At 62.0% G+C, this 22,632-nt stretch overlaps 2 protein-coding genes across 13 annotated transcripts in view; one reads left to right on the forward strand and one right to left on the reverse strand.

Annotated features, from left to right (window-relative positions):
* The window catches only part of ACOX3 (acyl-CoA oxidase 3, pristanoyl), a 29,728-nt gene extending 27,287 nt beyond the window's left edge, over positions 1–2,441 (reverse strand). Inside the window, exons 1-2 of one of the 9 annotated variants that reach the window (XM_059676482.1) lie at positions 1,317–1,452; positions 789–1,047 (exon numbers count right to left, since the gene is read on the reverse strand). The gene's annotated coding sequence lies outside the window, so the exon portion shown is untranslated. Of the gene's footprint in view, positions 1–788; positions 1,048–1,292; positions 1,473–1,546; positions 1,950–2,300 lie in introns of those variants that run through there. The other 8 variants (XM_059676491.1, XM_059676472.1, XM_059676500.1 and 5 more) reach the window with 8 other exon arrangements.
* A 180-nt stretch (positions 2,442–2,621) lies between these two features.
* On the forward strand, positions 2,622–21,532 carry TRMT44 (tRNA methyltransferase 44 homolog). 4 transcript variants are annotated; one of them, XM_059676393.1, is made up of 12 exons: positions 2,622–3,240; positions 5,652–5,766; positions 6,662–6,881; positions 8,428–8,496; positions 9,446–9,553; positions 10,698–10,769; positions 12,136–12,242; positions 13,831–14,014; positions 15,357–15,759; positions 17,903–18,019; positions 20,738–20,989; positions 21,042–21,532. In XM_059676393.1, exons 1-11 carry the CDS (start codon positions 2,622–2,624, stop codon positions 20,968–20,970), a joined length of 2,247 nt encoding a protein of 748 aa, XP_059532376.1. In that variant the 3' UTR covers positions 20,971–20,989; positions 21,042–21,532. The 4 variants fall into 4 exon arrangements, with proteins under 4 accessions (XP_059532376.1, XP_059532367.1, XP_059532386.1 ...); XM_059676384.1 differs by having other exon boundaries at positions 20,738–21,532; XM_059676403.1 differs by having other exon boundaries at positions 13,891–14,014; positions 20,738–21,532.
* Positions 21,533–22,632: the final 1,100 nt, after the last annotated feature.

The following is a 22,632-nucleotide window of genomic DNA, read 5'->3' on the forward strand; positions in this document are numbered from 1 at the left end:
AAATCAGCCCTGGCCAATTTTGTTCGGTAGTTAGAGCATTGGCCTGCGCAATGAAGCAAGGGTCCCGGGTTCGATTCCTGGCTGAAGGCCCGTACCTCATTTGCAGGTTCCCCAGCCCTGGTGGCGCTATGTGGGAGAAAACCGATCCACGTGTCTCACATCCATGCTTCTGTTTCAATGTTTCTCTCTCTACCCCCTCCCCCCACCTCCACTCTTTCTAGAAATAATTGTAAAAAATGTCCTTGGGCCCTAACCGGTTTGGCTCAGTGGACAGAGCGTCGGCCTGAGGACTGAAGGGTCCCAGGTTCCATTCCGGTCAAGGGCATGTGCCTTGGTTGCGGGCACATCCCCAGTAGGGATGTAGTGTGCAGGAGGCAGCTGATCAATGTTTCTCTCTCATCGATGTTTCTAATTCTCTATCCCTCTCCCTTCCTCTTTGTAAAAAAAAAAAAAATCAATAAAATATATTTTTAAAAATATAGCCTTGGGTAGGGATTCAAACAAAAAAGGGAGTGAGATCGTTGTCCAAGGTCTTCCAGCTGTTGTCAGGCACATCCTGCCCCAGTCCCAGGACCTTAAGCAATCAGCGAGTCCCCGATGGCCCCTGTCCCTGAGGTCACCGACATTACTGCCGCCCGGAAGGGTTCCACAGGGCCTGGCCTCAGAGCTCGCCAGCTGGGTGAAGTCGCCTGTTCAGTCTGCAAGTCCCCGCCTCCCTGTGCCTCAGGCCTGGTGTGGGCCCCGGGGCTGGTCTGGAGTCTAGTCCTCCAGGTCCTCCGGTGACTCACTTCCCTCCGGCTGTCTCATTAGGAGGGTGGCTGGATGCGCAGAAACAGTGTAACTCTGGTTGACATTAGCCCCCGGGACAGCTGTTTCCTGGTACTTCCGCTTGCTTAAGGCAGGACCTGTCCCGGCCAGCCAGCATGGTTAAGTGAGGACTCGCTGTACTAGTCGGTGTCCCGGCTGCTGCCATTGGCAGGGGGCACTTGGCACTGTGCCCAGCCTGGAACTGTGGCCTCCATCTCCTCGCCCTGCCGACCTTCCTCTCTGCAGAGGAAGAGGTGATTCCCAAATGCAGATCTGATCCTTCCCCCTCTAGGTGACAGCTGTCCCGTGACCTAGGGGACTATAGTCTGAATTCTTCAAAAAGTCCCGCAGGTTTGCCCTCCTTGCCTCCTGTGCGCCCCGCAACTGCGCGATGGCCAATGGCCGGGCGTGCAAAGCACCCCCAGCCCGGGTGCCCCCGGACCTTTGCATGTACCGTCCCCACGCCCCCTCGCCCCCAGGCAGACGCGGACTCGACCTGCGGATCTCACCGATCACTCCAGTTCGAAGGGTCCGCGCATCGATCAGCGCACGCAGCCCGCGCTCAGTACACGTCCTTGGGCGGGAGGCGTCACAGGGAGTGCCAAGCACGCAGCTGCGACCGGCAGGGCCGTCCCGGCCGCACCACCTCGCGGCCACCGTCCGACCCTGGCGTCACCGCGCCGCCCCGCCCACCCCCGTCGCCCGGGAAACGCTGAACGCTTCGGAGCACCCTGCTCACCGCCGCCGCCTGGGATGCACGCGCAGGAGCCGAACCTTTCCTGGACTCGCCCGGGTGCTCTTCCCACGGGGCTCCCTTCCCTGTTCTAGAACGTTGTCTGGAGTTAGGGTCTTTGCAGAAGAGACAGAGAAACACAAGGAAAGGCCATGCGACCGTGGAGGCAGATATCGGAGTTTTGTGGCCACAGCCAAGGAAAGCGGATGACTGATGGCGACCACCAGAAGCAGAGAGGCGAGGAGCCCTAGGACTGGGAGAGAATAGCTTGTTGTCATGGTAACTTATGGCCGCCCTAGAAAACTCGGAGCGCATGAGTCAGCCACCCGATCAAAGGCTGGCAGGGCCCGCCGGGCGGGCCGGAGTGTCTGCGAGGTTCTATCGCTCATGCATCTGATACTGAACTCCAGACCCGGGGTCCGCTCTTCTCTCTGATAAGTTACATGATTTGAGGTGGTTTTCAGCAGAGACCGTCTCGGGAATGGCAACATCCCCACCGAGGGACTAATGTTCGAAAGAAGGACGAACCTGTGATGTTTTTCTTTCGTCACTAGATTCTGCGGACTGTGCGGGTGATGCTGACTTAAACTGGCGGCGCCCACCCTTCCCTGCTCCTCCTGGGGACACACCGGGGGCGGTGCTGGGGCGCCCTCGTAGCTCTCCCACACAAGAAAGCACCCCGGAAGGAAAACGGAGAGGGACGAGCTTCTGTAAGAGGCGTAACCTTGAACATGCACACACTGGGTTTCTTGACTTTGACCTGTCATCCACGCAGGATGCGGGACGCGGGGCTGATCCTATGCTTTCCTACGTGCACCGCCTCCAGCCGCTCCGGCTCAGCTCCGACCACGCTTCTCCGAGGCACCAACACGCCTGGAGCGGATCCCGCGGAACAAAGCACAGCTTGGAACCCGCCGCGGACTCCTGCCAGGGAGCCGAAGCAGGGGAGCGCCCTGCGTCCGTCCTCGCCCCGCCCCCTACGCGTCCCGGCGCCCCGCCCCAGTGACGTCAACACGCACACGCCGCGCTGCCCGTGCGTCATCGCCGCGCGCCGCCGCCTGGCTCGGGGCGCAGGCTGACCATGGCGGAGGTGGGCCGGGCCGCGGTGCGCGACCCCAGCGCGCTGCTCCCGGGCGGCTTCTGGGCGGCGGTGGCCGTGTGGCTGGAGAGGCCGCAGGTGGCCAACAAGCGGCTGTGCGGCGTCCGCCTGGAGGCCCGGCGGGGCGCTGCCCTGCCCGGGACCGAGGCCCGCGGCCCCCGGCCCAGCGCAGAGCCCGGGCGGGAGGAACCGGCCGCGGCGGGATGCGGGTCCGAGGAGGGACCGGGACCCGGTCAGCGTTCCCCCGGGGGCGGCTCGAGCCCCCGGCCCGGCGCAGGCCCCGAGGAGCCCCAGGGAACCGAGGAGCTCCAGGACGGGGAGAGCGAGAGGGGAGCCGCCGCGGCAGCGCCTCTGCTCGCAGGGGCCCCCGGGCAGCCCGGGGAGGGCGCCGTCCCCGCCCCGGACCTGGATTCTCTCTGGGACGATTTCTCCCGGAGCCTCGCCGGCGACCACCGGGAGCTGCTGGCCTTCCTCGCAGGCCCAGGGGCCGGGCTGCAGGCGGAGGCTCAGCACGAGCTCGACGTGGCGCTCAGGACCGTCATCCCCAAGAGGAGCCGGCGCTGCCCGCTCGCGGCTCCGCGGAGAGAGATGGTGGCGCGGGGTAAGGGTGTCTCTGATGGCGGGAGGCGTCCAGACCAACCGGCCGGCGCTGACGGGGCCAGGACAGACTCCCATCAGTCATGCACTGACAGTGGGAGGCGGCCCAGGTGGCTCCAACTCCTGGATTTGTGCCTGGCTGTGTTCAAGGGGCGGGGGGGCTGATGGATGTGAAACCCACGGGAGTTTGTTAACTGGTGCAGGTGGCAGTTAGGTTCCTAAACCCCCCAACCCCCTGCCCCGCCCCCCCCCCATACACACACAGGCGGAGAGGCGGGGGTCGGACTCCTCTTCAGGTGTGGGCTGGAAGATGGATTTTTGTCATCTTGCGATCCCTCAGGCAGGCACTTTTAAGGGGCCTGGGGCCGTCCCAGGGATGCAGCCCCGAGCTGCTGGAAGCCGTGCTAGCGTCTGTTGAGATGTCCACGGGCCAGCGTTGGGGCCAGTGGAGAAGGGCTCCGGGAGCATGGCTAGACCCGGTTAGGTTGACACGCCCTGGCTGAACCTCAGGTCGGTGCGAAGGCGCGTAAGGTGCCTGCGGGTCCAGCTCCTGCCCTGTCCTAGCGAGGTGGCGGGTTGGTTACTGTTCCGTGAGGGGCGCGTGGAATGCGTGTCCTTAGCGCAGAGGATGGGGTGTGGACTGGGGGCGTCTGGAAGGCTTAGGGGAGAAGGGCAAGGCGCAGCGGATGCGGACCCACAGGTAGGAGCGTAGCAGGTGAAGCGATTCGGGAAAGGCCGCTCCTGGAGGAGCTCGCTGAGCCGCCTCTGGCTCCGGCTCCGGCCCGCGGGTCTCGGGGGCCCTGCTCACGCTTGGGGTCTTTGGCGGCCCCTCTGCGGCACCGCTTCCGCCTCCAGCTGGAGAACCGGGGCCTCCGCCTTCAGGGCTCACCCGGCCAGATGGAGCCCACCTGTATCTCCCTCTCCTCCGTCTGTAGCCTCAACCACATCTGCCAAGTCCCCTCTTTGCCAGGTAACACATGTATGTAGTCACAGGTTCTGGGCGTTAGAGTGTAGACACCTTCAGGCCGTGGTTCTGTGTACACGCAGCAATACAGAGTGGCTGGTAGGTGTGTACCCCCCCCCCAATACTGTGCCTCTGCTCCCCTAAGACTTCCAGGTGACCCCTCCTCCGGGAGGCCCTCCCCAGCCCTGCCCGGCTGGGCCAGGATAGGAGGTCTCCCAGCTTTTATCAACTTTCACATTTCACCTCTGCATCCTCAGAGTGGCTTCACGTGAGTGTGGACCCTGAGAAAGCAGACACCTACTAAGAAGGGCTCCTTGTGGCTAACGGGGCTCAAATTAAAACACAAAACAAACCAACAAAAACAGAGCCTAGCAGCCATTTACAGGAGTGACTGTATTCTGACCAGTCATACTGTGGAGATGTGGATCTTCATTTGTGTGGCGAGCCGGCCGGCCATGGCGTACTCAGCCCCACGCTGGGCGCCAGCTCAGCCAGGTTCGGTGAGCCTGAGAGCGGGCGGTGAAGGATTGAGAAAAGACAGACAAGGGAAGAAAGCTGGGTCTCGGTGGGACGCCGTCCTCTCTGATGGAGAGCTAGCGACAGCGCCACGGACTACACGCCGTGTCTAGCAGATTCCACGAAGCAAAGCAAGGGCGTGGTCAAGATGTTTACAACATTCTCCTGGGTCTCGATCCTACTCAACTACATGCACCTGAACTCTATCAAGCCCACATCACTCAGGCACGTGGGGCCACGTGTTCGGACCATAGGTTCAAGCTCACAACTACAGCTGTTGGCTATAATTGTGCTGGGAGGGCCGTGCCCTCCAAGCTGGGACTTGCACGTGGCCATGAGAGGACCGTGCCCTCTCATTAGTCCGAGGTTTGAACTTGTCCAGACACTAGCCGCTCCCCACACATTTGCATGAGGAAAGACCAATCAGGGACCTGGGGCGGAACTGCTATCCAGATAAACCAGCTCCCGGTGACATGGAAAGCCTCTTTCCCGTCCACGGAAGACTTCTCCCTGCGTGAGCAGAAAGGAAAGCCGGCGCGGCCTGAGGCAGCAGGGAGCGGAGCAGAGCTGTCTCGGGCAGGGCCTGGCCCAGGGCTGCCTCACAGCTGGGCTGTTTTGCACTGACCGTTTTCCTCCTCCGTTGTACCCCAAAGTGGGGATTGCTGCGGTGGACTGGTGCCAAGGACCCCCCACCATTGATTGCCATGCCTCTGGTGCTCCTGTCGACCTGGGGGGGGGGGGCGGGTGAGGGCTGTTCCTGCTGGCACGGGTGGGCTCGAGGCCGCAGGGAGCAGGACCAGAGAGCCTGCCTGTCCTGGGCACCGTTGTCTGTGGGGTGGGAGCCGGGCAGACAAAGCCCAACACCTGGCTCGTTACTGTTGCGAATGCAGCTTCTGTTAAGGCCGCTTTCATGTCCTCTGTCGTTTCTTCCCCAGATGTCCTCGGGGGAACGGTCACGTTTTTACCTTTGGAAGGAGATGGCCAAGGCAGTTTGAAGGTTCAGATGAGCAACGTGTATCAGATTCAGCTCCGCCGTGGCCGTGAAGAATGGTGAGAGCTGAGTATTGGCTCCTTCAGTGCTGCTCCAGGCAGCTGCGCGCCCCGGGCCAGGGAAGAGCTAGCAGGGGGGCTCTCTCAGGGTTAGGGCCCGTGCGACTTGCCTTCTACTGGCGTTTCCACGCGCTTTTGTTCCAGCTGGTGCCTGGCTGCGTGTGTGGTCACGGCCTGGTGGGAGTCGAGTCCCTACGTCCCACGTAGCACTTGGTTTTAGCAATGAGTTGAAGTAAACTCGCATCCCTTTGTTATTTTATTTCTTACAGCTTGGTAATGGAGAGTGAGTATAAGTTTGTTTGTTTCTTGCCAAGGCCCACGTGGTTTTAGGTGTAGTGGGTAGTTAGTCAGCTTGTTAATGCCGTGCCAGGAGCTGGGCAGAGCGCGACAGCTCAGGTGGGAGCCAGGACCTGGCCGTGTTCTGGTGCCGGAACACACCGGGGGCAGATGGGCCTGGGAACTGCGCGGGGCCTGCGACTGTGCCCTTACGCTGCGCTGAGCTCGTGGCTCTCGGGCCAGCGAATCCCTGCCGAGCCAGCACTCACGTGTGAGTTGCCGTGTGGGAGGTGTGAAGCGCAGCAGGGCCAGGCGCGTCCGTGGGCTGTGGAGCCTGTGGCTGGTGGTGCAGTCGCAGGGGGAGCGTGGTGGTTCATGGCCTAGCCTCCGGCGGGCTGGTGGGGTTCCGCGTTTAACAGTGTTGGCAAGAGAAGTGGAACTCTTTCTGCTTCTTAAGTGTTTTTCTCTGTCAGATGAACATTCTGTAGCGTGTTCCAGGTGGTTTTGTGTTTGGGTAAAATATTTGGTAACTTAGCTGTCTCCTCTCTCCTTTGTTGAACAGGTAACTTCAAAAGAACTGAAACCAGCTCTGCTTATTCGTGTTTCTCTTATTTTTAAGGTTCATATCTGTTTTGATTTTCTGTCCAGAAAGATGGCAGTCGGATGGGACTGTGTATCCCAAACCCACCTGGCTTGGGCGCGAGCTGCCGGCCAGGCTGGCCCGGTGGTCTGTGGCCAGCGGGAGCAGTGGCTTCAGAAGCACCCTGTCCCTCCTCCCCATCCTCAAGTACAGCCACACCTACCAGGAGCTCAAAGACAAGTACAAGCACATGGTCCAGGTAATGCTGGGACGTTGGCCGCCTGCGCAGGTGGGACCCCTCCTGGGTGCGTTCCCGTTCCCCCAGCGGCAGACACTGTCGGGGTGCCCGCCTGACCTTGTGCAGCTGTGCCCTGACGTGCTTAGGGCTGCAGACCACAAAAACGTCCGCAGCTGTATCGTGGAAAGCAGTGTATTTACTTTTTGGCACACGACTAAGTTTTCCCCCAAGAAAACAAACGGGAAATACTAGTATTTAATTTTAAATAATTGAACATTAAATTAGTTACTAAATCACCATAATTCTCTGGTTTGAACTTAAAGGTGTTTTAAGAAAATATATGAAAGTTAAAGTAAAAAAGTACATCCTTACAAAAAGGAGGTAACTTTTGTAATGTGTCCTTAACTTTCTAAGAAGTAGAAAGCAGGTAAGGACAAACACAGGTGTTCACATGGAGCTTAAGAAGTACAGCATCATTAGCGGAGTTGAGCCTGCTTTTTACTCTTCCCCGTTCACATCTCCCTCCCTCCTTGAAGCAGCTGCGACCTGTCATTTCCGTGTGCCTTGTGCTGTCAGTCACCTGTCGCTGTGTGACACAGCACCCAGCCCTGGGCTGGGCAGCACCCTTCCTGCTGAAACGTGTGCAGGGTCCGGAGCCCGGCCGCGGAGCCCTGGGCTGTCATGTTAACTGCGAGTGAGGCACCTTCTCGGGGGCTTTCGTGCTCTTGCAGTTGTAGATGGTTCGTCCCGACCGTCCGGCCCACTCTGTTCTGACTGGAACAGAAATTGGGATGTTGAACATCAGCCATTGGCTTTTCATCTTCTGCCGATGCCTGTTCTGCGCATTGCTGTTGTTTTTTGTTTTGTTGGGTTTTTTTAGAGACAGAGAGAGGAAGGGAGAAGGGGAGAGAGGTAGAAACATTGATGATGAAAGAGAATCATCGTTGGCTGCCTCCTGCACCCCCGTACTGGGGATTGAGCCAATCTCGGCATGTGCCCTGACCGGGAATCGAACGCGTGACCTCTCAGTGCATGGGTTGATGCTCCACCACTGAGCCACACTGCACATTGTTCATGTTAATAATGAGACCCTGCTTGCACACCCAGGGGTCATCCTGTGGGGTCGTTGAGCTTTATTCCTGCTTTACAGACAGGCAGGCGGGGACAGAACAGCTGGGAGGGACAGCCAGTCCCTGCAGACCGAGGGTCGGAGCCCTGGTCCTGCCCCGGCTCCTTGGCTCCGCATCCACCTCGCTTCCTTGCTGCTCATCCTCATCTGGAGAAGGGCCAGGCTGCTAGCGGAGTGTCCTGAGGTGCCCAGGGCCGCCTCTAGTTATCTGCGTGCCTCGTCTTTACTGCGAAACCTGCCTGGGATGGCCTCGCTCTGGCGCGTCCTGTGCACAGATGTCTCACTTGCCAGGGCCTGTGAATTTTTGCCTTGGGAACAAGTTTATGTTTTAAATATTATTGCGTCATGAGTCCAGGGTGACTTACGCCTGTGGCTGTACGAGGTGTTGAGACATGGTGGAGGCGGGAGAATGACGTGTGTCCTCGGGGACCTTTCCAGGTGTGGCCTGAAGTGACTGATCCTGAGAAGTTCGTGTATGAAGACGTGGCTATTGCTGCCTACCTGCTGGTAAGGACGCACCTGACCAGGCGGACGCGGCGTGGGGCTGCCAGACCCCCGCTTAGGGTGCTCACCTCTGGGCAAGGCTGGTTGCACACGAAACGATCACTTTTACTAGTAACTTGCCCGAGGGTCGCAGCGGGTGCGCTGGGCAGCCTGCCTGGGATCAAGCTGAGCAGCGCTTCCATGGTAACAGGTGCTAGGGGAGCGCTGGGCGCCCGTTGAGGACGCGCCTTCCGCCCAGGCTCAGGGTCCTGGCTGTGGGGCGTTCCTTACCGGCTTCTCCCCACCTACGTGTGGACGTGCCCTGCCTCGCTGCTCTTGGTTTTGTACCTGTAAAATGTTTAAACTAGGCATCTTCCAATTTCATCTCAACCGTAATTCTTTTTTTTTTTTTTTAATATATTTTATTGATTTTTTACAGAGAGGAAGGGAGAGAGATAGAGAGTTAGAAACATCGATGAGAGAGAAACATCGATCAGCTGCCTCCTGCACACCTCCCACTGGGGATGTGCCCGCAACCCAGGTACATGCCCTTGACCAGAATCGAACCTGGGACCCCTCAGTCCGCAGGCCGACGCTCTATCCACTGAGCCAAACCGGTTTCGGCTCAACCGTAATTCTTAGTCTCTTTAGAAAGAGCATGATTTTGTTTATCATTGTGCACAAACTTCAAAGAACACAGAGAAAGCAGGAAGGAACTACTCTCAAGTGGCTGCCCAGGGACGACCCCTTTAATGTGGACTTGCTGGCAGGAGGGAGCCCTGCTGCACGCAGCGCCACCCGCGCCCGCCCACCCGCACCGGCCCCCCTGCCCACCCGCACCTGCCCGCCTGCGCAGAAGCCCAGAACCTCAGAGAGGCCTCCCCCCGCTCTGAGAGCGCCAGTAGTCCCGTGGGGCTGGTGTCGGAGTTTTCCGGGTTACAGTGAATTACACACACACTCTGTTTTCTGTTAGGTCCTATGGGAAGAAGAGCGAGCCGCGCGGGGCGTGACAGCTAAGCAGGCCTTTGTGGACCTGGGCTGCGGAAACGGCCTCCTGGCGCACATCCTGAGCGGGGCGGGGGTAAGGCGGCCCGGGGCCTGGCGGCGCCTTTCCCAAAGGGTCCTCACGCCCGGCACAGGCTCTCTGAGCGCTTCTGCCGGTGCCACCGAGGCGAGCGGCCTGCCGTGGGCACGGGCTGGCGGCCATGGCGTGTTGCCGAGGGGCGGTGCACAGGAAGGGCGGTGTCGGGGAGGTGCTCTGGGGGCGGGCGCGCCAGGAAACGTCAGGCTTCAGCAGCACAGGTGTTGCTGTTGGATGTTTCCTGCGGGAAGCCCACCGCTTCAAGGCCCTGGCGGGGCGAGGGCGGGGCTTCTGCCTCGGGAAGCTGGAGTCCAGCGCAGGACGGCCCGGGCGCTACGCTGTGAGCCCGCGGAGCTCGCTGGCCGCCACTGCCTGGTCAGTGAGGTGCAGGCACCCACCCCACTCCCACCACATCTCTGCCTGCCCGGCGAGTCCAGTGCGCTAGACGGTCACCTGGTCCCCCGGCACAGCCGGCTGGGCTCAGCAGCCTCACACTCAAGCGTCAGCCTTGCGGGTCAGACATGTTTGTCCTCCCGGCGGGGACTGGGACGGGGCTCGCAGCATGTACTCCCTGAGCTGCTTAGAAGAGTAACTGATACTGTAAGCAGGTCGCTGCGCATTGCCCGTTCGGTGGTGACCAGGAGGTGGTGGGTGGAGACGGGGAGCGGGGGGGCAGGGGTGTGAAATGCAGGTGCCTGTGAGGGCTCGAGTGTGGTCCCGGAGTGCAGTCGCTGTGTGCCCGGTGCCAGGCCACCAGGATGGGCTTGGGGCGGGGGTTGAGCGATGCGAGCTGGACCAGGAGCCAACTGCGGTCTGAACCCGATGGCCGAGGTGCCTCCCTTTCCAGGCCTGTCTCCTGGGCTCCAGCCAGAGCTGCTCCTTCATCCCCACCCCCCTCCCCGTCCCCTTGCTGAACCCACAGAGCTGCTCCTTCACCCCACCCCTGTCCCCTTGCTGAACCCACAGCAGGGGCCGCTGGTGCCTGGCAGGGGCGCGTCTGTACATTCTGAGAAACTGAGCTGTCACATCCAGGTTTCGCGCGGGTCCACGTGCTTTCCGCTGACGGCCATACTGCTGGCTGTCACTCGTGCTTGCTCATCTGTTTTGGTGACAGCACTTAACCTGTGTTTTCTGACACTCTCAGCATCCAGGCAGAGGGATTGATGTCCGGAGAAGGAAGATCTGGGACGCGTATGGGCCGCAGACGCGCTTAGAGGTACTGGCTTGTTCGTGCCCTGCCTCCCCTCGTCACGGCTGTTCGCCGAGTGTCTTTCTGTGTGCAGCCCAGTCATGCCGCCCACCCATTCACACCGACCCGGTTCACCTGAGGTTTAGGAAAAGGTGAACGTTTGGATTTTTTAAAGCCTCTTGTGCAGCTGGAGAGGATGCTGGCCTCTGGGGCTGGAGGCGTGTCCCCGCGTGGGGCCTGCCATGGGGACCACATCTTCCGTGGTGCTGGGAGCTGCCTGGGGCAGAGGGCAGCTGGTGAGGGCCAGGCACGGGCGGTGAAATGAACCTGGGCTGGGCCCCGTGGAGCCGGCAGCCGCTTGCTCTCAGCCGTCTGGTAGCCGGGTCCAGCCCGTGACCGTGGGCTGAAGTTCCTGGGTCACTCCATCCTCCGCCAAGAGCTGCTGGTGCTGGTGCCCACGAGAGAGCACCGTCTCCTGAGGGCGGAGGGCAGCCCCGCAGCAGCACCCCTAGCAGCTGAGTAGCGCTCTGGTGTATGGTGGCGACACGTTGCTCAGGACACGTTTCGTTATTATAACGAGAGTAGGGGGACAGTGGCAGCCAGGACCTCTCCCGGCGTTCGCTCCCTGCTTTGAATGAGGTCTCGGCACATGGCTGCATCTGTTTCCTCTGCCCCCCTTTCTGTAAAAGTCGAGGGTGGTGCAGACGTTGTCTCGTGTGGGTGCTCTGCTCGTGTACAGGGCCGTGTTTGCTTGTATAGTCCCACATCGTAACAAATTGAAACGTTTTAAACTCGGGTCTGAAGGGGTCCGAGTAACACAGCTGAGTTCAGAATTCCCCGTGTCCGCAGGCCAAGGCAGACTCCTGCCTGTGGGTGAGGGGCAGGCAGCAGCAGGCCTTGGTCCAAGCCAGGACGGTCTGTTGAGCACAATGGCTGGTGTTGAGAGCCCTTAAACCGTAAAAGCAGCCCCTCGAGCTTAACTTCAGAAATGGTCAGGATGTCATCATGCCCGTTGGGGTAAGAGGAGGTACCGGCAGACGCGGGCGAGGGGGGGGCTAAGGGCATTGGCACGTGCGGCAGCTCACGCGGCCCCCGTGGTGCCCTGTGTGCTTGTGTGAAGAAGCGCATTTTCAGTGGTCAAAAGGAGACTCGCCCGAGAAAAGCGTTGGTGTCTCTAGTGATGGCCCTGAAGTTGCCAGTATCTCGTGCCCTTGGGGCCGACCGCAGGCAGGTCCGTGCAGTCCTCACTCCTGGTCCTGGTCTCACCTTCTACCCAGGAGCTCAGAGCGCAGAGCCCTGCGGGGCGGGGCGGGGCGGGGCGGTGCTTCTGCGGGGCCGCCGGCCTCTGCCTCAGGTCTGCATTCACCGACTGGCCTCCGGGTCTTCCTTTCAGGAAGCTGCCATCACACCGAGTGACGAGACCCTCTTCCCTGACGCTGATTGGCTAATCGGGAACCACTCCGATGAGCTGACCCCGTGGATCCCTGTCATCGCGGCCAGGTGAGTGGAGAGGCGCAGTGGGCAGGCGCCTGGCTGGGCTGCTGGTGCCTGAACCTCGCTGGGCAGCAGTAGCCCCAGTGCACGTGGCGCTTGAGCACTGGCGTGCAGCTGGTTCAGCTTGTTGAAATGAGATGAGAATATCGGGTAAATCTAGAATTCCATCTAGTTTACTACTTGAAATATGGGGCCAGAGAAAACTCTGTCGCATACGTGGCTCACACGCTGTTTCTGTTGGACAGTGATGATCAGAACTTCCTTCTATGATGTTTATATCCAGTGGTGAAAGATGTGTCATTTTTTTTCTGGAAGATTTTTTTGTTTTTTGCTTTTTTTTTTTTTTTTTTTTTTTATAAGAGGAGGGTTTATCTTCAAAGGAAAACCTGTCGGTGCACAAACGGGTGGCAGCAGTCACATCTGTCTCTCCAGCAGCATCATGCATGTCAGGTGGCGCTCACCTGTGTCAGAGGAGGCCTTTAGGCGCCGGTTCCTGCTGCCCGTTCTCCAGCAGCTTGGGAACCGTGCCAGCTCGCGGAGCCGCAGGCGCGGAGCCAGCTTGCCCGTGCTGTGCCCACCTCCCATCCCCGCTGCCTTGAGATCTTGGAGCCCTGCACTCGGCCCGGGTGCGGCTGGCAGAGCAGCTGGAGTGGGAAACCCTTGTGTGGGCGTCTCGCTGCGTGTCTCACTGGGAGAGCCGGGGGCTGCACTGTTTCCAGGAATCTCACCGGGAGGCTGTGCTTCACTTTTTACGTAAAACAAAACGCACCAGCAGCAGGCGTCTGTTTTCTGATCCACGACTGCCACATGGCCTTCTGCTGAGGCTTCTGTAGTGAATGGCCACGTGGCCCTCTGCTGAGGCTTCTGTAGTGAATGTCCACGTCCACGTGGCCCTCTGCTGAGGCTTCTGTAGTGAATGTCCACGTGGCCCTCTGCTGAGGGCTGTGTAGTGAATGTCCACGTGGCCCTCTGCTGAGGGCTGTGTGGTGAATGTCCACGTGGCCCTCTGCTGAGGCTTCTGTAGTGAATGTCCACGTGGCCCTCTGCTGAGGGCTGTGTAGTGGATGGCCACGTGGCCCTCTGCTGAGGGCTCTGTAGTGGATGGCCACGTGGCCCTCTGCTGAGGGCTCTGTAGTGAATGTCCACGTGGCCCTCTGCTGAGGGCTCTGTAGTGAATGTCCACGTGGCCCTCTGCTGAGGGCTGTGTAGTGGATGGCCACGTGGCCCTCTGCTGAGGGCTCTGTAGTGAATGTCCACGTGGCCCTCTGCTGAGGGCTGTGTAGTGAATGTCCACGTGGCCCTCTGCTGAGGGCTGTGTAGTGAATGGCCACGTGGCCCTCTGCTGAGGGCTGTGTAGTGAATGTCCACGTGGCCTTCTGCTGAGGGCTGTGTAGTGGATGGCCACGTGGCCCTCTGCTGAGGGCTGTGTAGTGAATGGCCACGTGGCCCTCTGCTGAGGGCTGTGTAGTGAATGGCCACGTGGCCCTCTGCTGAGGGCTCTGTAGTGAATGTCCACGTGGCCCTCTACTGAGGGCTGGGTTTTCTCTGATGAACCCGCTGAGGACTCTGGTGTCTGCTTGTGGGTGTTTTGAAGGTCCTCCTACCGCTGCCGTTTCTTTGTCCTCCCCTGCTGCTTCTTCGACTTCGTTGGAAGGTACCGCCGGCGGCAGAGTGAGAAGACGCAGTACCGGGAGTACCTGGATTTCATCCGGGAGGTGGGGTTGGCCTGCGGCTTCCACGTGGAGGAGGACTGCCTGCGGATCCCTTCCACCAAGCGCGTACGTCCAGCGCCGGGTGCCTGGCGGGCGGCGGCGCTGAGGGAGGGCTGAGGGCCAGGTTGGAGCCGTAGAGGACACGTGTTGGGAAGGAGGGTGTTCCCGAAGGCGCCGTGCCAAGCGCACACGCGGTCATCGCTGGGGCTCAGGCTTCTCCCGCCCTCCCTCTCCGGGACAGGTGTCGGCGGGGCCTGTGCGGAGACCTCTTGGCCTGGGCAGTGTTGTCTGAGGCTCAGCACACTCAGTTCTGAGTCCTGGATTCGCGAACGATTGACTGAAGTTAAAGGCTGTTTGGAAGCTCAGAACTGTTCAAGGTTTTCTTAGTCAGAGCCTCAGCACTTCAGATTTACCTGAAACGTGATTGGCCAGGGCGCCCTCCTCTGACTGCCAGGCGGTCAGGGCCGTGTCTTGGAGGCGGCGCCCACCGGGTGGTGGGAGGGCCCCGCGGCTCCAGGTGCTCGCTGCTCAGTCACCCGGTTTCCCATAGGACTCGTCCTTCTCTCACTCGCCCCCCGGCGGGCAGGTCGGTGTCTCCTGAGGTTAGAGGCGCTGCAGACTGCGGTTGGGTCGTGTGGGTGGGCGCGCGGTCCCACAGTTTGATTTCTTATTCCTTGTTCCCCTGCATCTGTAGGCGCCTCAGGCTGTTCCCTAACCTCCCTCAGCCTCGGGGCCTTGTAACGGTGGTTTGGGATCAGATGCAGGCGTGGATGCGCACACAGCGGGCTGATCCTGCGCCAGGCGCCCGTTCCCCGCACAGAAGCGCTGCCCGTGGTCACACGCGCTGCAGGTGGCGGAGTTGGGGCACTGGAGGGGCTGTGATTCCTCACGTTCGCTTTCTTGCCTCGCCTGTCGCCTGGTTTTGTAGTTGGTGCCCAAGGAGGAAGCACAGACGCTGTGTTGGGCAGCATCCCTGGACGGCCTGGCGCCAGGGCTCTGAAGGGCAGGTGGCCTTGGTGGGCAGGCGCGAAGGAGGGAGGGAGGAGCCAGGTGGAGCATCTGCGCTGGACCGAGACCGATATAAAGACGGCTCCTCCTGTCGCTCCCGGAAGCTCTTAGGGTGACCTTCAGGGACTGGGAGTGGAGGGGGGCTGACGTGGGCGCAGTGTCTCAGGTGGGTGCCCTTGGGCACAGTGACGCAGCTCTCGGTCAGCACGCAGACGTCTGTCCGTCCCACACAGATCTGAGCATGAGCATCCTCGGCTTCCGCTGCTGCTCACGGTCAGGGCGCGGGCCCTGTGGTGTGTGAAGGAGGCTTCCTCTCCCGATGGAGAGCGGCCGTTCTGTGACTTGTGCTCCTGAGCAGGACCAGGGCGCTAAGCGGGAGGTGACTCCCCTTCTCGCGCAGGTGTGCCTCCTGGGGAGATCCAGGACCTACCCGAGCGCCGCAGAAGCCGCCATCGACCGGCAGAGGACCCAGTACATCAACCGCCACCGGGGCTGCAATGCAGGCCTCCCTGCCCCAGGGCCCGCCCCTGCCCCGCCCCGGGCCGAGGCTGGCAGCGTGGGCGTGGACTGCTGCCCCCGCGGGCCTCCCGAGGGTCCCGGAGCCCTGGAGGCTGGGGCCGAGGGACGCTGGCTGCCTGGGTTTCACCCCCGAGACAGAGCTGAGCGCGTGAGGAACTGCACCGCCCTCCCGAGGGAGTTCGTGGACCAGGTGGTTTTGCAAGTGGCAAACCTGTTGTTGGGCGGAGAGCAGTTAAGCCCAGGAAGTCCTCGCCGCGGGAGTCCGCAGACCTGGAACCGAGGAGGTAACGCTCTGCGCGCCCAGCCACTGGCAGTGGCGGGCAGCGATGCCCTCCCGTGTGCGGCTGGAGGGTTGTTTGTGTGAGAGACAGCGATGGCGGGCAGGCTGCGTGCACGCTCAGGCCTGGTTCCCTGGGGGTCCCGCTGGCGGACGGAGAGGCGGGCAGGCCAGCTGGGACACTGGGCCCTCACGAGCCTTCCCACACCGCCGGTCTGAGGCCTGTCCCAGCAGCACACGGTCACGGGTGCCGGCGGGACTCTGACCGAGTGTGGTGGGTTTGTAATTCTCCGAGAGGGAGGGCGTGTGCCTGACTGTCCTCGCAGGAGGGTGCCCTGTCCAGCCAGTGGCGTCCGAGGGTGGGGGCCCGAGTGTGAGCCCCGATTGTCTTCCTAAAGTTGTTCCCCAGGGTCACAGGTCCCAGGCTGCTGCTGGGAAGGTTTCCCTGCTGCTCTGCCCGCAGGCATCTGCCCCGGCCAGCCACCAGGGGGCGCTGTGGAGCTGTCTGTCCACCAGCCAGAGTCCTGCCTGAGGTTTGGGGTCATGAGGAAATTGAGGACCCCTCTCAGCCTGTCAGGATGGCCCCCCACTGGCCCCGCGGGTGGGACAGGCCCGGGAGGAGGGATCCTGGGTCCTCCACCCTCCTGCTCTCCCTCAGCCACGAAGGTTGTCACAGTCGAGTGTCTCCATCCTTTCACTCCCTCCCGTCTCGTGTCCTCGTGACGCAGCCCCCCCCCCGCACCCCCTCCCCCTCGGTGAGCATGTCCCCTCTCCGGAGTCACCGCCCCTCCTGGTGTCTGATCAGGACCCCGGCAGCCCTCGCCAGCATGGCCTGGCCTAGCCCAGGTGGCTATGTGGCTGCAGCAGCCCAGGGTGCCACGAGGTGTTCTGTGGGTACAGCCACCTCCTAGGGGTGCCCCACTGAGGGAGTCAGTATAGAGGAAGCAAGCTGGGTGGGCCCAGAGCCCCAGTGCACTGAAGACGGGGGTTGGACCTTCGTTCCAGGATGGCGCTTCCCTCGGGGGTCCTTCGGGAACCTGGGGGTGCCTCCTAGTGAGCAGGACGGGCTCTTTCCCAGGCCCACGGGGAGGGGGGCCTAGTTATCACTCCTCAGCCCACCCCTCCGCCACTGGAGATGTCTGGGAGCCGGGGCGCCATGCTCCCCAGGGCTGTCTGAGGCTTCAGCTCCCTGTCGGCCGGGGAACATGCTCCCATGAGGGGGAGGCCTGACCTTGGCCTCAGCCTCCAGCGCCCCCCACAGGCGGCCTTGCTCTCCTGGTCACTGGGATTAGTGACCGCCCAGCCCGCCCCAGGCCTGGGCCCTCCATGCCTGCGCTCTGTGACATGAGTGGTCTGTCCCCAGGACCTACCTGGTGCAGGCCTGGCTGAGGGGCACGTGGGAGCTGGGGCAGGACCCAGTGGGAGGGACGAGGGCGGCAGAGTGGAGCTGCGTGGCCGGGCCGGGCTGCATGCGAGGGTCAGCGCGGGGAGCTCATGGGGCAGAGCCGGGAGGTGGGGGCTCTCCGGGCCAGTGTGATGTTTCCCTTGGGCTCCCGCATTCTCAGGCGGGTTGGAGGCAGGTGAGAGGGAGGCTTTGCAGGTGTGAGTTAGCGCAGCCGCTGACCTTGTCGGGAGGCTCGGCTCCTGGGCTCAGCTGCAGGGCAGGGCCTGGCGGACAGCACAGGGTGGGCCTGGCGGGCAGCACAGGGTGGGCCTGGCGGACAGCACAGGGTGGGCCTGGCGGACAGCACCGGGTGGGCCTGGCGGGCAGCACAGGGTGGTCCTGGCGGACAGCACAGGGTGGTCCTGGCGGACAGCACAGGGTGGGCCTGGCGGACAGCACAGGGTGGTCCTGGCGGACAGCACAGGGTGGGCCTGGCGGGCAGCACAGGGTGGTCCTGGCGGACAGCACAGGGTGGTCCTGGCGGACAGCACAGGGTGGGCCTGGCGGGCAGCCGCCTCTGGCAGCATGGGGCCCCCTGCCACTAGTTCAGCGGGGGTGTAGACTAAAGCACGTTAAGTCTAAGCATCTGTGGTCCCTGCTGACGTGCGTGAGAGGTTTGAGTTCACGGGAGGCTGGTTCTGTGCCCATGGGACAGGGACAGGGTGTGATGGCCCTTTCCTGTCGTCGGGGGACCCCTTTTCAATAGCGAGCCTTTCCCTGGCGGAGGTCGCAGGCCAGCTGGACCGGGAGACCCTGCAGAGGCTGAAGCGGGAGTGCGGCGGCCTGCAGACGCTGCTGCGGAACAACCACCAGGTGTTCACAGGTGAGCAGCCGCGCCTCCCGCCCCTGCCGGGCTCAGCCCGCTCCTCCCGCGTGGCTGTGGCCTGCCGCGCGTCTCTGTGGGCTGTGTCCTCCCCGAAGCCACCTGCCCCGCCCGGTCCTGCCTCCTCCAGGCCCCAGGTCCCCAGGTGCTTCTGTCACACATGCTCCTGCGCTTGTCACACCCCCACCCCAGCGAGGCCATGAGTTCCCTGCAGGCGGGGCCGCCAGGCCCACGGCTGTGGTGCTGCAGGAGGAGGCTGTCCCGGAGGGGGCACACCCACCCGACCCCTCCTCCCGGGGTCTGGCCCATGAGGCACCATCTCGGGGTGAGCTGTCCCGTGTGTGCTGTGCTGGAGGCTGCAGGCAGGCCAGGGTGAAGGCCTCTGTGCTGTGCCCAGGACCTGGCGGAGGAGGCTGCCCCCTTCGGGCAGGTCCCACAGCAGGACAGGCGCCTCCGGCGGGGTCTGTGGGAAGGAGGTGACGGGGGCCTTTCCAGAGTGAGGGAGGCCGGGTTGGATTGTCCAAGGGTGCTGGCCCGTGCCAGGCCCAGCTGGGTGCACATGCTGGGCCCGAAGGTCTTGGTCTCACTGGGGTAGATGCTGCCCCTCGGGCTGGGAGGAGCCGGAGGAGGGCCCCTGAGCTGGCCCTCTTGCCCCACTGAGCTGGCCGTCCTGCCCCACTGAGCTGGCTCGGCTGCCTGGGATTGCTCTGCGTTTCCCTGGGATCGCTCTGCGTTTCGCAAGCTCAGTCCGGGAGGCTCGCTGCAGCCCTTCTCTGTGTCCCACGCGTTTTTCTGTTTGGTTTCATGAACAGCATCTTTTTTCCGTTAAAAGCACGCATGCGTCTGACTGCTGTCATGTGCAATGTACGCGGGGGGCGCTTTTATTTTTGGAAACGCTTCTGAGTAGGAGGCCGGGGTGGAGTTGGAGCAGGCAGCCGTGCGTCATGCGAGAGCTATGCCTGAGCCGGTCTGTGTGCGGGCTGCTGAGCTGTGCTCTCCATCACATGTGCGGGCGGAGGCGTCCGCCTGGGTGCCAGGGCTGTGACACGGAGTGCCGTGCAGGCGTGAGGATGGTGCCACTCCGTCCCTGAGCCCCCATGGCCGGTGCGCATCGGTCAGCATGCAGTCAGGACGCTGTGGCGGGAGCGTGGAGCCGGCCCTGGGGGCGGTCGGCATGCGGGGTGCAGTGCTGCGCTCGTGGCCTTGAAGGTGCCCGTGCAGCTCAGACGGGGACGTGCCGAGGCTCTAAGAGGGGCAGGCGGGCCTGGCAGCCCAGGTCCAGACGGACCAGAGCCCGGGCTCCTGAGCACGGCTCTCCCGAGGACCTCCAGCCCCACCCTCCGCGCTCGGTTAGGGTAGCGTCTGGTCAGAAATGGCGGAGGCGGCGCACGGCAGCTTTTCTGTGCTAGTCAGGCTCGGGCGCGCACACGAGGGAGGAAACGTCCAGAAATGTCGGGGCCCGTCTCAGAGTGGGGGGCCCGTCCTCAGGGTGGGGGGCCCGTCCTCGGAGTGGGGGGCCCGTCCTCGGGGTGGGAAGCCCGTCTCGGAGTGGGGGGCCCGTCCTCGGAGTGGGGGGCCCGTCTCGGAGTGCGGGGCGTTGCTGGCATCCCGCCAGCCTCAGTGCCCCATCCGCTCCCGCTGTCGGCGGCGCCCTCCCCCCAGGCCTTGGAGTCCTGGCTGGCCCTGGCCCTGCAGACGGTGCTGCAGACCTGGCGAGGGTCCTCACTGCCCTGAGGCCTGGCCTCTGCAGGCTGCTCCATGCCCGGCTGTGGCCCTGTGACCGCCCCACATTTCTCGCGAGCCTGTCCAGGCCACGGGGGCACACACACTCGAGGGGTCCCGGCTCCTGCAGGTGGGCAGGTCATTTTGTGCGGCATGGGGAGGTATGCTATGGACACGGTGACGTTGCCTTGACCGGAGCTTTCTGGGGAAGAACGCCACGGTCAGCGTCCTGGGGAGGCCCAAGCACCGGCCACAGGAGGCGCCCCTTGGCGGCGGGAGGGAGTCCCTCTGCCTCCTTGCCTGGGCTCCCCGGGAAGTGTTTAGTGGGCGTCTGTGCAGAGCAAAGTCGAGCTGGAACTCAGTGCAGGTCTCAGGGCCGAGGGCCAGGCTTTCTCAACAGCCCTGCACCTCCCAGCCCGTCGCCGGGTCAGCTTCCGGGGGAATCGGGACTCACTTGGCTGCTTGGCCTCGTTTCGCGTGGCGTTTCTGCTGAGCTCATGGCTCGTGGAGGAAACAGCCACGTGCAGGCTCCCAGGGTCTTGGCTGTGGGGGGGTGTGGGGCACCAGCTCAGGAGGTCCCCCTAGAAGCACATGGCCCCCCCCACCCACTCCCATCTGCAGCCCCACCCCTGCTGACCGCTGGGAGCGGCACCCTCATTCACCGTGGGGGGCTCTGGCCGCGGGGCCCTGCGGCTGCCTTCTGCCCGCTGGGAAGGCCTGCCAGCTGCTGCGCTGGCTTTCTCCTTTCCATATGGACAGGTGAGCCTGGAGGACCAGGCCCTGCACGCTGCGGCGTCACACCATCACACCGGGCCTCAGCCTGGTCCCCTGCAAGCCCGACCCCATCCTGCCCCACCATCCCTTCTCCCATCACCGCGTGAGATCTCAGCCCTTGTCTCGCTGGGCGCTGTCGGGCCGGGCTCTGGGAGCTCTGGGCTCAGGTGAGTTGAGGGACTTGCCTGTTGACTTCGGGCTGTGTCTCGGTTCAAACCACAGTTCTGAACGGGCGAGTGCACTTTCGAGACTGGAGGGAAGAGAAGCTGCAGGAGGAGAAGCAACCGGAAGCCAAGCGCAGGCTGCTGTCCACGGCGTTCAAAACCCGCCTCTGCTGGTTCTTCTCACACCACCCCGATGGCTGCGCTCTGCCTGCAGGCTGCTGCCCCTTTGCCCACGGGCCTGGGGAGCTGCGGCCGCCCCCCGCCTCCAAGAGGAAGAAGCAGCTTCTGTGAGCCTCAGGCTCAGGGGGTCCTGCCCACTCCTCTGCCCCCAGGGGTCCTGCCCTCCTCGGCCGCCAGGGGACCTGCCCCCTCCTCTGCCCCCAGGGGACCTGCCCTCCTCTGCCCTGCAGTTCCAGGGCTGGCGGTGCTCAAGCCACTTGCCTGCCGCCTGCCATCAACGTGGCGGGCATCACGCTCCAGGGACAGAAGTTGGAGAAGCTGAAGGCCCTCGGGCCCCACCCCCACCCCCACCCCGGTCAGGGCTCGTGTTAAATGAGGGAGCTGACAGGCAGCGCCTTTTATCCGAGTGTGAGGGTCTCCAGCGTCTTGGGGGTCAGGAGATGGAGGAAGTGCTCTAGCTGGCTCTTCGGGCACCGCCCAGCCTGGGGTGCCCATGTGTGATGGCAGGGTCACCCGGAAGTGCCCGCTGCCCCCGGAGACCCCGGGGGACCAGTGGCCGGGGAGCCGCCCTCTCCTGCCCTGCGGCGTCTTGCCAAGTACGGACACTTCTTTTGACTCCAGGGGAAGGTCCTCACGTGTTTCTATTAAATTATTTTTACAGTTTTACACACAAGTCGCGCGGACACTCGTGGCCCTTGATTTTTCCGTGGCACGTAGTGCGCGTGTTCTCGGTTCGTTCTGAGTGACAGGGATAAACTCCCTCCTCCCTCCAAGAGGCCCCAGCACCCCCTGACCCCCACCCAAGGTCACGGCCAGCCCGGTGTCACATGCTGCCCACACGTGGGTGTGCTCGGCCGGATGGTTGCTCCCCTGCCGCCTGGCTGTGGCCCGTCCCCAGCACTCGCCGGCTCTGGGCCTGCGGCTCCTGTGGAGGTGGGACCCTGTGCACTCCCTGCAGGTGGTGGTGAGGGGACTGAGCCAGGCACCACTTTTCTTCTCAAGTCGCCATTCCGTTGTCTTCTGGCCTCTGTTGTTTCTCTTTCTTAATGGACTTGAGAGAGAGACTGATACGGTGTCCACTTACTGTGCACTCATGGGTTGCTGCTTACGTGTTCCCTGACCAGAGAGCGAACCCTCAGCCTTGGTGAATCCGGATTGCGCTCTAACCGACTGCGCTGCCGGCCAGGCCTGTAGCACCCGCTGTTTCTGATGAGAAGTCAGCCCTGGTTTTATTGTCGTGTCCTGTATCAGCGTGTGCTTTTCCTCTGGCTGATGTTAAAACCTTTTTTCATCTTTAGTATTCGGCAGGTTTTCTGTTGTTTTTTTAAAATATTTTATTTTTATTTTTGTAATATATTATTGACTTCAGAGAGGAAGAGAGAGATATAGAAACATCAATAATGAGAGAGAATCTTTGATCAGCTGCCACCCTCATGTCCCCCACTGGGGATTGAGCCCACAACCCAGGCATGTGCCCCTGACCGGAATCGAAACTGGACCCTTCAGTCCGCAGGCCGACGCTCTGTCCTCTGAGCCACACCAGCTAAGGCTAATATCAGCAGTTTTAGTAATGGCATAAGCTGTGATTTTTTTTTTTTTTTTACTTGCTTGGGGTTTGTTAAACCTTATAAGTCCCTGGGTTACAGTTTTTTGATCCAATTTGGAAAAATCAGCCAATATTCCATAAATATTTTTTCTGCTCCATTCTCTGCTCCCAGTTATGTGTACACTAGAGGCCTGGTGCATGAAGTCATGCACCAGTTGGGGTCCCTC

Source organism: Myotis daubentonii, chromosome 1, assembly GCF_963259705.1.
Source record: "Myotis daubentonii chromosome 1, mMyoDau2.1, whole genome shotgun sequence".
Taxonomy (NCBI): domain Eukaryota; kingdom Metazoa; phylum Chordata; class Mammalia; order Chiroptera; family Vespertilionidae; genus Myotis; species Myotis daubentonii.